A 12,129-nucleotide genomic window follows, 5' to 3' on the forward strand; every position below is an offset into this window, starting at 1 on the left:
CGACTACGTCCAAATCATCATGTGTGTAAGTTACCACATATCTTCTGGCGCGGACGTGGCGCCATGGAGTCCCTGGTAGTTGCTGCGCTCGAATATGTTATAATTTGTCATGAGCTGTAAGGGGTGCCCAGAGTGAAGAATGTCAGAAGCCCCTGCTAGCACTTCGTTCTTCAAAGAGAAGAGCCTTCTTTCTCATCTGGCTCCCACATCAGAAATACCTCTATCGTTCGGCTTTGAGACTTTTCATGGGCTCAACATAGCCACCGAGGAAAGAAACTCATGTTGCGTCTTATGATCTCTCAAGGGTATATATTCCTGCTCTATGAAAATCACTGGTGTTATCCGCCACACCTCTTAAGCATACCTTCTCATTCCATTCCCACCCCCATCTTTCTCTTTCCTCACCTCGTCCAAATAATCCAGAACATCAATCCAACTCCCACATTCATTGAGCTTCATCCGCTCCTTCTTACTCAGCAACGCCCTCTTATCGGGACCATAGCCCGGGCCGCACATCTCGTTAATATGGTGCACTGCCAGCTTCAACGGCAGTGGGGCACGCGCAACTTTGTTCAGAAAAACATCCACGGCCTCCCAGGGGCACGTCTCATGGCCTGCAAACAGCGCCGGATTGGCTAGAAGTGCACGCGCCGACATCAAGCCAGCTAATTTTGGTATATACGGCTTTGTGCTAGGCGTAGTATCTGCGGCCTTTGACGTAAAGATGGGCAGGGAGTCGAGCAGATGTGAAGTATACGGCAACGTTGCAAGCGTGAACACATCGCCTGACACCAGAATCGGCAACTGCGGCCCAAACTTCTCCGTCAAGATGGATAGCGCCTCCAGATTGATAGGTGACGTCGACGGTGTGCTCCGCGTGCGCGGGTGTATGGTCAGCCAGTCCACATTCCGGTTGTGCGGGTTCCCGATAACCGTAGTGATAAAGTCCATGGTTTTTCTTAGGTCTTTATGCACGCGAATCTTAACGCTGACACTTCTGCCTTTGAGGCTATCGACGTGCTTCTCCTTACCCACATCCCAGCCGTCGGCCTCGAGGCGCGAGCGAGTTTCGACGACCATGTCGCGGACTAGCTCACGTTTTTCCATGAGGGCCGCGCCGAGGGTTTCGGCGCACGCCCACGATTGGGGACAGCCGCAATTGAGGTCTACGCCGCTTACCCAGGGGGCTGCCAGGGATGAGGCGTGAGAGAGTTCTGTGGGCGAGTTGGACCCGAATTGGACGATTGTATGCGGTTGGGGTCCGGAGCTGGAGATGGTTAGGTCGCTGTCTCTCGCGACCTGGTTGCGGTTGAACTCCTTGGCTAGAACCATGGGCGTCCAGCAGAGATCGGTGCCATAGTGATAGACCGTTTGGCGGAACGCGAGCTAGGCGATGTCAGCAACTCGATTCAAAGCGAGGTATAATTGGGGGTTTAGGTCTATACCTTGCTGTATCTCACCATCGGGGCACAAGCATACAAGAATCGGCCTTGAGATTTTGCCGCGTCAAATATCTTCAGGGGGCTGATAAGATCAATATATCAGCCAAATAAAACCATCAAGATTTGACAATGGAGATCTAAGATGCAGCAGAAGTGAAGTTATATGGCAAATGGTAATGAGATATGCGTACTGGACGGTAGGGAGGAAAGGGTTGATATCCCCATCTTCATGATCGGTCGTCATCGCTGATTGAAGGCACCCATGCTATCTGTATCATTCAATATCAAGACTCGTCAGATTTCCGATTTCAAATAGTGTTTTCGTAATTCTCTGTAAGAGTCTTATATACAACACAACAGAACGACCAAGAATAACGCTTCGATATGAACTTGGTGGGCGTCAATTCAGAAAGTGATTGAGATGATTCCCTTACGATTTACTTTTAACAGGGCGAAAGAAGTGAATCACTAGCAAGGTCTCTCGACTGGTTTGGCAGATACATATTGGAATCTTGACCGCCTGCTCTTTTGAGCAGATTCTGCCAAGCAGCTTTTTGCGTCCTCGATAAGTACAGTGCCGGTCTTTATTTTTCTTGTCCTCCGTGGAGCAGAAATTCTTCAAGATTGTTGAGCATCCCGTGGCCTGCTCTGCTTTTGACAGTTGGTCGTCAAGTACGTTCCTTGCGACGTTGTGGTGAGTTGAAAACATCATCATGGCGCAAAAGCCCGTTATCGGCCTTCTTGGCGGCGGCCAGTTAGGATTGATGCTTTGCGAAGCAGCTGGACCTCTGGGCACTGTCGAAATTGCAGTACTCGATGCCGAAGACTGCCCAGCGAAACATGCGGCGAGAAAGAATGGGCTGCACGTTACTGGATCATTCAAGGATCCTGCCAAAATCAAGGAGCTCGCCGCACGTTGCGATGTACTCACTGTGGAAATCGAGCATGTCGATACCGAAATCCTCGAGGAGATTGCAACCAAAGGCGTAGAGGTTGATGGAAAAATGAAGAAGGTGCCCGTCCACCCTTCATGGAAGACCATTCGCCTCATCCAGGACAAGTACCAACAGAAGGAGTACTTTGGCCAAAAGGGCATCCCTATCGCCGAGCAAATGGCCATCAAGTCTGGATCCGAGCGCAAGGCTTCGCTACACGAAGTCGGCCAGAAATTCGGTTTCCCATTCATGTTGAAGGGCAGCAAAGGATCCTACGATGGGCGCGGGAACTTCAAAATTCGAACCGCACAGGATTTTGACAGCGTCGCAGAGCAAATGGGCGACCAGCCGCTGTATGCCGAGAAATGGGTAACCTTCGACATGGAACTCGCCGTCATGGTGGTGCGCGTCGAGGACGATGATGGAAAGCTGAATCGGGTCCTGCCTTACCCTGTCGTGGAGACTGTCCACGAAGACAGTATATGCACTAAAGTCTTCTTCCCGCCGAGAAACACCGCGGTCACAGAAGAAATCAAGATACAGGCGCAGAAAGTAGCCTGCGACGTCGTGGCAAGCCTTTGGGGTCGAGGAGTGTTTGCGGTGGAAATGTTTCTCAAAGATGGTGAGCGAACCCCGAGATGGAATTTGCGCAACCTGTTGCATTTTTCCCGTGTCCCCTATTCCTTTCGTCTTGATGAAGTATTCTATGACTGGCCCTACCGGTGCCTCCAGGAGTATGTCTCCGCCGGCAGACCCTTCTAGTGGTCACATGCCTTGAAAGCCCTCCGCGATTGACTTGGGGTTCTCCACGCTTTGGATCATCACTTCAAGAGACGATGACGCCGGCAGTAGTCATATGAACTCGTCTGCACCTGTATCATTGTATATACCTGATGTTGCAACCATAATGACTAACATGGTTTTAGGCCAAATACTTGTGAATGAGGTGGCCCCGAGACCTCACAATTCGGGACACTATACGATAGAAGCTGTCCACCAAATGTCGCAGTACAAAGCACAGCTCGTTTCTATCCTTAACAAGGTCCCGAAGAATTTGGATCTAAGTCCTACAGTTTCATCCGCTATTATGCTCAACATTCTTGGTGGCGCCGAGCCCACGTCTCACGATAGGTTAGCCAATCTTGCCGAAGAGCTGACGAGCAAATACATGCACGTTTTCCTTCACCAATACGGAAAGGAGTCCAAACCAGGCAGGAAGATTGGTCACATCACGGCTACTGGATCCTCAAGCATTGGCCAGCTGGAGGAACGTGCAAGGCCTCTTATTACATGCGTTGATGAGATCAGGGCCGAGAGAGTCGGCGGGAGCCCGCCGGCAGGTACTTCAAGCCAGGGGTCGAAGCCTGACCCCCTCGTGGCCGTAACGATGGGATCTGACTCTGACTTAAACGTTATGATCAAGGCCACGGACATCCTGGAGGAATTTGGCGTTCCCTACACATGGAACGTGACTTCAGCCCACCGAACACCGGAGTACATGGAGCAAAAAGCTGCAGAATGGTCACAAGGATCGGTAAAGGTCATCATAGCTGGTGCCGGAGGTGCTGCCCACTTGCCGGGCATGCTGGCGTCGATAACTCATCTTCCTTGCATCGGCGTTCCGGTCAAGGGCTCGACGTGTGATGGCATGGATTCTCTTCTGAGCATCGTTCAGATGCCGAGGGGTATCCCGGTTGCAACCATGGGCATCAACAATGCCACGAACGCAGCTCTAGAGGCCGTCAGAATACTGGGCAACACATACCCGGAATATGTGGACAAGATGCGAGCTTACCAGAAAAGAATTAAGGTTGAAGTGCTGGCCAAGGATAGGAAGGCCCAAGTGACAAGCCCTAGGGATTATCTGAAGGGTATGTAGAAGCAAGGGATGCACATTGTAGGAAGGCAATCAAATTTATTGATATCGACGGCTCACAAGTTGAGAAATGAAAGCGTTCCCTGTTGGTATATCGCTACACTTAAAATGATGCTTTGTCAAAGGGCACCCGCCCCTAGTGCACCAAAGCCAGGAGACTAGATTGCTGGTTCCAAAGCCAAGGCAGAACTATACACAATATTAACAACGCATGCAAATATCCCTGGCGCCTTGTTCCGGACTCGATTCCTTATATGTCCTGCCGAAACGCCTGAAGGCCTCAAGGCCAATGGATTTCCTCCGATCCAAATTTCCGCACTCATGCCCGGGCTTGATGAGTATGAGGGTCTTGGCCTGCCGTATCTTGATATTGCCGGTGTTTCGCCTGAAATCGAGATCTACTCGTGCACTTCACCCTCATCATCATCGCTCCCCGTTCGTGGCCTCTTGACCTCTCTGGTCTCCTCTGGTGCCAGGGGCTCGACTTCCCCCAGACTTCGCTTAACCCCCGGGCTCAAGCCTTCGGCACCGTTCCCATTGGTGCTCAGGTGTGTCGTGGGGTCGTTGGCCGCCTCCTTCAAGATCGCATCCGAGTCACCTAGGGCTCGCGAAGCTTCCTCGGCAGCTTTTGATTCCGCATCCGGCTCTTTGCTGCCCGCCGTCATATCTGAACCATTGACCCGGTCTTTCGGACTCAACGTATCGCGGTCCACGTGTGGGGTCACATTTGTGCTAGAGCCCTCGCCGTTTTTGCGTGTGTTCTCCAAGTTGAACTCGGGACTTCCCTGGTACGGATTCTCTTGTTTCCGGAGGGGGTTCTCGATGTAGAAGTCCCGCAACACATCAATAGCCTTACTCATGAGAGGCTCATTGCCTTGGACTGCCTTCCACCATGGCTCGTTGTTGACATCCTCGATGCGCTGCCTGGTAAAGGTGCTGGAGAAGAAGATGCTGGCTATGGCGATGTCGCGAGCGTCCATGAGGAGCGGGAGCGGGGTCAGACAGGAGTCGTTGCAGTAAGCCCAGGCCGCATGCCGCAGGTGTTTGTTGTGGATTATTCCTAATTGCTCGAGAAGCTTGTAGAGCTGGCTGTGCGGGTTGTCAATCATCAGATCGAATGTTAGGTTTTCCAGCATGACCTCTTCGTATGCCAATATGCTGTCACGCCAGCGCCAGTACTCCTTCGACTGCTCGTCTATGATTAATTTGGCATTCTTTTGTGCGACCTTGGCAACAGCGATGATGATGTCTTTAGTCTTTCGGCAATTTTCTTCGGTCTTGTTCGCAAGAAATAGGGCGGTGGCCGCTATGTTCTGTTTCATGGCCACATTAGCTTATTGTCAAAGGAATCTCCTGCTCATCCAAGATTGGTTCATCTTGTGAGGCTGGCTGAAGGCACTCGCCATTCACTACTGCCAACGGCATACAAAAACAATACATGGCATGCCATGCGTAGCCAAAGTGGCATGACTCACGTAGTGATGAACTCCACCCTTCTCCTCCACCATGCTACGGCGCATATAGAAGCGATGGAAGTAGACACCAGCGACATAGAGCGTGATCTGCGGTAAGTCCAGCAGTATGCCAGCCTGGTAGATGAAATTGACACCCTTCGCCCTGCGCAGCCTTTCCTCGGCAGGACTCAATCCATCCAGTATGCTCGGACTGCTCAACACCTCATCCTGGTTGAAGAACCATTGGTTCAGCATCGTAGCCGGCGTCGGAGGCGGCGATTGTGATTGCTGGCGCGACCGCGTACGAGGGGGGGGAGAGGTGCGGAACAAGTGAGGCGGTGGTGGCGTGGGCACGGCGGGTGGGATTTCACGTCTCTTGGAGGGCGATCGTGATGTGCGCGCAGCGCTGGCGACGGTGGCGTTAGAGGCCATGATGGGTGGCTGGTAGCCTTCCCGTGCGGGAGGTCGGTATCTGTCAATGCTGGCCATCGATTTGAAACGTCGCGATTAGACTTTTGGATGTGTCTAGTAGTGCGACGCCAGAAGGACGATGACGGGCGGTAGTGTCGTTACGTTCAAAGATTTTCCGAAGATGTCAAACGGCGATTGTGCTTTTATGTAATCAAGCCAATCAAGCCAACCAATTGGGTCGATTCTTCAAGGACGCAATACTGTCCTGGAGCTCTTTCTGTTCGCGTGCTGTGCTCGGGCTGTCCTTGAAATTGATGCAACAGCTCTTTGATGTTGGATCATAGTTCTAGCCCGTATCGGGGATACGATTTATCCCCACCCCACTAACGTGAGATAGTCCCCACCGAGTTTGCGTGAAGCCATCCATGAAGTTACTAACCTAGAAGAAACTAGGCCATCTACTAGAGAATATATGCGCATCTATAGATGCTTGAGGAAAAAATAGAGCACTGGTATATCACGCACACTGTCGTTGAAGATAATGAGGTCTTCTTGTTTCCTCTATTTGGGTATCTGAACTTGGGAGACACAATGCACGTCAAGCCACGAGGTCGCATACTAGGTTAGAATCCCTGGCCGTCGTTGCGACCCCACAGCTTTACCGTCCTGTCATGGCCTCCACTGACAATCCACTTCCCATCCCTGCTGATATCTACGCTTGCCACTGGGCCTGTGTGACCATGGAGCGTCTGCACCAAAGTCCAGTCGTCTGCTGAGAAAATGTTGACCTTGTTATCGAATCCACTCGACACAAAGCAGGTACCCGACTTCTTGGGTAGACGATTGCCCTTTTCATCCAGCTCTGGCTGAACTGTACCTTCCACCGGGTCATCCAGGCCCTTGTACCATCTCAGATCTGATACTGCACTGCTGTGTGCTCCGATGCCTCCTATTCGTTGCACTTTCCTCACATCCCAACATTTGATCCAGCCGTCTGCTGACCCTGTCAGGACTCGGTGGCCATTGGAGCCCCAGTCAAGTCCATGGATTGGTTTGATGTGGCCGTCCATGTGACCATCGAGAATCATGACTGTTCTACCAGACCGTAGATCCCATATCCTTCCAATGCTATCCAAGCCCGCACTTGCCAACAGAGAGCCATCTGTGTTGAAAGCCACAGCATAGACGCCTCTCGAGTGACCTTCTTGGAGTAGAAGCTCTGTAGTCGTCTCGATATCCCATAGCCTCCAAGAGGTATCCTCACTCGCACTCGCCAAATACCGCCCTGAAGGATGGAACTCGACTCTGCACACTCGCCCTCCATGCCCTTGGAGCGTTGAAAGTGGCGTGTCTTTGGTCAGACTCCAGAGATTGACGTGACCCTCGGCGCCTCCGGATGCTAAGTTGACCGTGTCCGCACTCACGCCTCTCTCCGGCACCGTCGCCCCAGGGTACCAACTTAGACCACTGACCTTGTTGTTATGGCCCCTCAGCGTGCCCTTCTCCTCCAAGGTCGGGATCTCAATCAGCTTGATGCTTCCGCCCCAATTTCCCGCAGCGACCATGGCCCCGTTGGGCGCTATCCTCGTCATGCTGACATGCCGATCGCCGGCAGTTTGTGAGCCTTGCAGTTCGAAGCCCTGCAGTCGTTCCTTCACATGTTTCCGAAACTTGACATGCGTCCGTAGTTGAATGCCGCTCTCCTCTTTTAAGTCGGCCAGCCGCCTCTTGGCTCTCGGTAGCGAGAACCGCGCGATCTCCTGGCGCGCCTGTAACAGCTCCTCCGTTCCCTGTGTGTAAAATTCTTCCTCCTGGTCCTCGGCCCCATCCTCGCCTTCGGCATCTTCCATTTCCACATCGACTCCCTCTCCTCCAGCTGCCGCTTGCTCTGACTGCAATGCCAGTAGTTCGCGCAGTCGGTCTCGTCGCTCGGCCGGCCCTTCGCCAAATAGTGTGATAGGTTCGCCGAGCTCGCGGAGGCGGGCCCGTACGCGACCATCGTCTGTGGGTACCGCAATGGTGGCTGCGCGACGTTTTCGCTCGAATTGGGACAAGATGGCGCTCGCTTTTTCGGGCGCTATCCCGGCCGAGGCGGAGGGCATATCATAGTCGTGATCTGTGGGAAGATCCTCGAGACTGATGCCGCGATCCTGTGAGAAGAGTTACCTGTTAGTTGCCTGCATCTGGGACTAGAACATCTCACATATGGCGTTGCTTACTCCATTTTGAGCGTCCTCTACATAGGCCTGCCGCGACGGGTGCATCATCTTGGGCGGAGGGCACGGCCGAAGCTCGAATGATCGTGAAGCGGAGAGTTATGAAGGTAGAAAGATACGCCTTGATGGAAGCTTGGAGGTCCAGTTCGAGAATCTATCAACTTTAGTGGGGCAGACCTGGTTTGCCACCCCTGTGAACTTCTAAGTTACCCTGTAACGAGCTTTACCCTGCAGCAGCTACTTTTGAACTAAGCATTTCATGCTGTTCAAATAGTTTCCACATGATGTGGGCACCAAATCGGCATACCCGACTCCATAAACAATGTCATTGACTTGGATGATTTGAAGATTAACAAGATCAAAACAATTCAAATCCCACAAGATCAGGAGCCCAAGCATCCCCCACATTGCCAAACACAACCTCGTTCTCGGCACCCTTTTCAAAGCCGTCAGACTCAATCGTCAACCGCCCCGTCTCAAACCAGTCGCCTCCGGAAATCGGGAATGCCCACCGCTTCGATACACCACCGTTAACAGCTATGGTCATATTTCTGATATTGAATCCGTTATCCCATGCCGTGTCAAGGGCAATATCATAGTTGATGAAGTCCACCCCAAGCACTTTGCTCCCGGCGCTTGAGGCGTTCACGGAGCTGAAAGTCACAGTCGAGCCAGAGCCAATGTTGCCAATCTTTTGGCCAACGGGCAGGCAGTCACCGCTGTCACAGTCTGTTATTTCTGCTGAACCGGCAATGGAGGCGTTGGCGGCTGAGTAGTAACCCTTTGACTCTAGAGGCCTGGACGCCTTAATATCAGATAGAACAAGGAGCTTTAGTTCGTGGCCAGACAATTCCACCGTGTGGATTTCCTCGATACTTCCTAAATCCGTTGCTGCCCAGACGTCCCGGGCCTTGGCGGATGCGACCCCAACGGCACTCAAATCAACCTCCACTGTCTGTGAATCGTTTCTCCAATTAGCGATACCCAAGACTTTTCGCGAGCCAGAGAGCTCTCCAGCCCATATGTCCCATTCTTCCTCGGTGTACCGACGAACGAGTTCCGCCTGCTTTCCGAGAGGATCTTGGTTGATTGCGATTACCACCTCATTGGCCAAGATGTCCAGGGATTCTTGCGGAGTGTGCTGCGCGTCCATTCGAGCGCCGATGATGAGCGGAGACTTGTTGATGGCCCACATGCCGAAGTGGAAGCGTTCTTCTTCAACAGAGAGAGCTTTCAGGCCAACGATGAGCATATCCATATCGGGGAAAGCCCCGACGGTGGTGTGCCTGTAGTAAGGCACTACTTCGTTGGCGATGCGCCAAATACTACGCCAGGCGTTAAAGATGTCGTTGCTGATTCTCCAGGTGGTTCCGATGGCAGATGCCCTTTCTCGTTAGTTGCGTGTCGTTCTGGTGTCGAGGATCTTACCATTCACCAACATCATACCCCACGCCCCATTGGCAGACAAAATAGTGCATATCGCGGTCGATGGTGTCCAAGACGCCCGCCATCTTCTCGAAGCGAGCAGGGGATATCGACTCCTTGGACACATAGTCCACCATGGTGGTGTTCGACACAGGGTAACAGTTGTCATATCTGGGTTATGTCAATCAGGATGCCATCTGACCAGGGGGGACTCAAACCTCACTTCAACGAGTCTCCTCCCCATTCGGCAAACGTTTCAGCGTCGATTTCCTCATATCCTGGACTGCGCTTAGAGGAGTTCTATGAGATTTCGACGCTAGATTTTCTCACCCAGCGAAGCAGGTAGATCAGTTGACCCACACTGCAGATATCCAGCCCCAGAGTAGAGGCCAAACTCCAAACCCAGCCCATGGATGAACTGGCCCAGCGCTGGACCTCCGGAGGGAAACAAGGTCTCATTCCATTGGATTCGACCTTCCGAGTCACGATCCCTCGACGGCCAACCACAATCCGTCGTGACAGAAGTATAGCCAAGGTCCGCCAACCCGAGATCGACAAGTCCCTGGGCGTTCGATACCATGATGTCCTCGGAGGGCCGGCACCCGTAGTAGTTATAGCTGTTCCAGCCCATTGGCGGAGATGGAGACCGCACATTCTTGGCATCAACGAAGACCGCCAGGTATACAGCGAGAGACAATAAAGATACAGACATCGCGGTGAAGCTTCTTTTGTTCACAATGACGATCATATTGAACAAGAACAGAAAGAAAGACAGACTTGAAGAGAGCTTAGGGCTCTAGATGTGCTGCTCTAGTACCAGTCTTATACGCTGTCACTCCTCCACCATCGCCATCGTGCCACCGTGCGGGGACAACCGAGGTGTGCATAGTGAAAGAGACTTGGGTCACATCCATACCCACCTTGAAGCAGATTTCTCCATCCTCTCATCAACGTCGACGGACTAGCGGGGAAACCGGCGCCGGGGCGATCTTCCCCACAGATCCACAGCTCTCCCCGGATTCCAAGATAAGCGGCCCTATAGGCAATCAGCGGGCCCAGTCAACACCAGATGAGCTAGGGAAATACCGTGGCTATCGGATTGGTTGCAACCGAGTCCCTGCATCAAGCCTGCATTGACGACTCTGTTCCCCGAGGATGATGAGTGATTTTCAATATTCCATGTAGACTGGACATCGTCAAGTTGCTAAAAACACTAGTGCGATCACGAGCTGGCAGTACGCATGGTCATACTATATAATATAATATCGGGTTAAATCAGATATGTTATTGTCGAGTCTGCCTCTTCAAATGACCGTACAGTCCAACTTGGTATTCACACTTCTTCGGTGCTATACCAATGTCCTGATGTCAGTCGATGATACTCAGTCGTACAATTGCGTCAATTGACCCATGAGATCAAGCCCAACCAAACTTGAGCGGGTCTATATAATTTTGAAATCACACGTCCACTTCTCACATGCTTCATTTAGATCAGCCACACATGTTTGGAAATTGGGGCGGTAATGTGCCAATGGCTGCTTATACAAGAGCGCCACGACACGAACTTCACGATTTGCTTCTTGTTTTAGTAGCGCTTATAATTATAGCGTTTTCCACGATCAACTTGCCGCCTTATGTTCATTACTGTAGAATTGGTGGCCTGAGGTCATGGTGAGGTACACCTAAGGTGATTTAGGGCCCTTGTGCGACTTGGCCCCCACCCCGACCTGTACTACCCTTCTTCACCTTTGTATGCAGCCGGAATGCCAGTGCCAGTGTGATCCCACACTTGCTCAATTATTTGGACGGTTCTCACAAGGTTGATAGTCTAGCTCGCAATCTAGCGGAAAAGGATGCGAAGGCAGCTTGAGCAAAAATGCGTCTAATTACTATAATGAGTATCTCGGGACCGTTTCTTCGGTCGCTTTTCGCTTAAAAAAGGCTACGCTAGAAACTAAACCCGTTTCTTCCACGTAGGTTAGTGTCCAAGAACACGATGAGGTCGTGAATACCCTCGGAAGTTTGTCAGGAAGATCATCATCTACGTAAGAAAGGAAAGCCTATTTTTGCTTGTGAAGCGAGACTTAGCTTGCACAGTCTGTACTCTCATTGATTGAAGTAGCATTTATCCTTACTTGGTTGATCATCGCGATATCCAGTGCTTGCCGTTTTGTGACCCTAGGGGCAGGTGGGACAAGGGTGGCACCGGCTTTCGAAGTCTTACGCACTTGAGTCAACTGAAAATAGGTAACAGGATTAAAGGTTCAGAAAATGAATAACGAGCAACAGGAATTTGCAACACTTCGTAGGGAGAAATATGAATAGGTCAACTAGACATATGACGCAGACGCGTCGCATTCATGTCATAGG

At 51.7% G+C, this 12,129-nt stretch overlaps 5 protein-coding genes across 5 annotated transcripts; 1 reads left to right on the top strand and 4 right to left on the bottom strand.

Moving 5' to 3' along the window:
* Positions 1-284: 284 nt before the first annotated feature.
* Positions 285-1,935, bottom strand: BCR38DRAFT_378293 (dihydrouridine synthase 4-like protein). The gene is made up of 3 exons (XM_040857371.1): positions 1,634-1,935; positions 1,446-1,524; positions 285-1,386 (listed from the first exon to the last, which is right to left on the bottom strand). The coding sequence occupies exons 1-3, from the start codon at positions 1,684-1,686 to the stop codon at positions 355-357; spliced, it is 1,164 nt and encodes a 387-aa protein (XP_040710776.1). The 5' UTR covers positions 1,687-1,935; the 3' UTR covers positions 285-354.
* On the top strand, positions 1,936-4,331 carry BCR38DRAFT_528009 (phosphoribosylaminoimidazole carboxylase). The gene is made up of 2 exons (XM_040865412.1): positions 1,936-2,999; positions 3,304-4,331. Exons 1-2 carry the CDS (start codon positions 2,156-2,158, stop codon positions 4,254-4,256), a joined length of 1,797 nt encoding a protein of 598 aa, XP_040710777.1. The 5' UTR covers positions 1,936-2,155; the 3' UTR covers positions 4,257-4,331.
* On the bottom strand, positions 4,332-6,439 carry BCR38DRAFT_449336 (cyclin-like protein). Its single transcript, XM_040861283.1, has 2 exons — positions 5,729-6,439; positions 4,332-5,566 (listed from the first exon to the last, which is right to left on the bottom strand). Exons 1-2 carry the CDS (start codon positions 6,194-6,196, stop codon positions 4,652-4,654), a joined length of 1,383 nt encoding a protein of 460 aa, XP_040710778.1. The 5' UTR covers positions 6,197-6,439; the 3' UTR covers positions 4,332-4,651.
* A 224-nt stretch (positions 6,440-6,663) lies between these two features.
* BCR38DRAFT_449337 (WD40-repeat-containing domain protein) lies at positions 6,664-8,488 on the bottom strand. Its single transcript, XM_040861284.1, has 2 exons — positions 8,338-8,488; positions 6,664-8,268 (listed from the first exon to the last, which is right to left on the bottom strand). The coding sequence occupies exons 1-2, from the start codon at positions 8,383-8,385 to the stop codon at positions 6,742-6,744; spliced, it is 1,575 nt and encodes a 524-aa protein (XP_040710779.1). The 5' UTR covers positions 8,386-8,488; the 3' UTR covers positions 6,664-6,741.
* Positions 8,489-8,615: 127 nt separating this feature from the next.
* On the bottom strand, positions 8,616-10,462 carry BCR38DRAFT_378306 (glycoside hydrolase superfamily). Its single transcript, XM_040857372.1, has 4 exons — positions 10,090-10,462; positions 9,983-10,037; positions 9,763-9,930; positions 8,616-9,719 (listed from the first exon to the last, which is right to left on the bottom strand). Exons 1-4 carry the CDS (start codon positions 10,388-10,390, stop codon positions 8,693-8,695), a joined length of 1,551 nt encoding a protein of 516 aa, XP_040710780.1. The 5' UTR covers positions 10,391-10,462; the 3' UTR covers positions 8,616-8,692.
* Between the last annotated feature and the right edge of the window lie 1,667 nt (positions 10,463-12,129).

This window comes from Pseudomassariella vexata, assembly GCF_002105095.1.
Source record: "Pseudomassariella vexata strain CBS 129021 chromosome Unknown BCR38scaffold_19, whole genome shotgun sequence".
Lineage (NCBI taxonomy): Eukaryota > Fungi > Ascomycota > Sordariomycetes > Amphisphaeriales > Pseudomassariaceae > Pseudomassariella > Pseudomassariella vexata.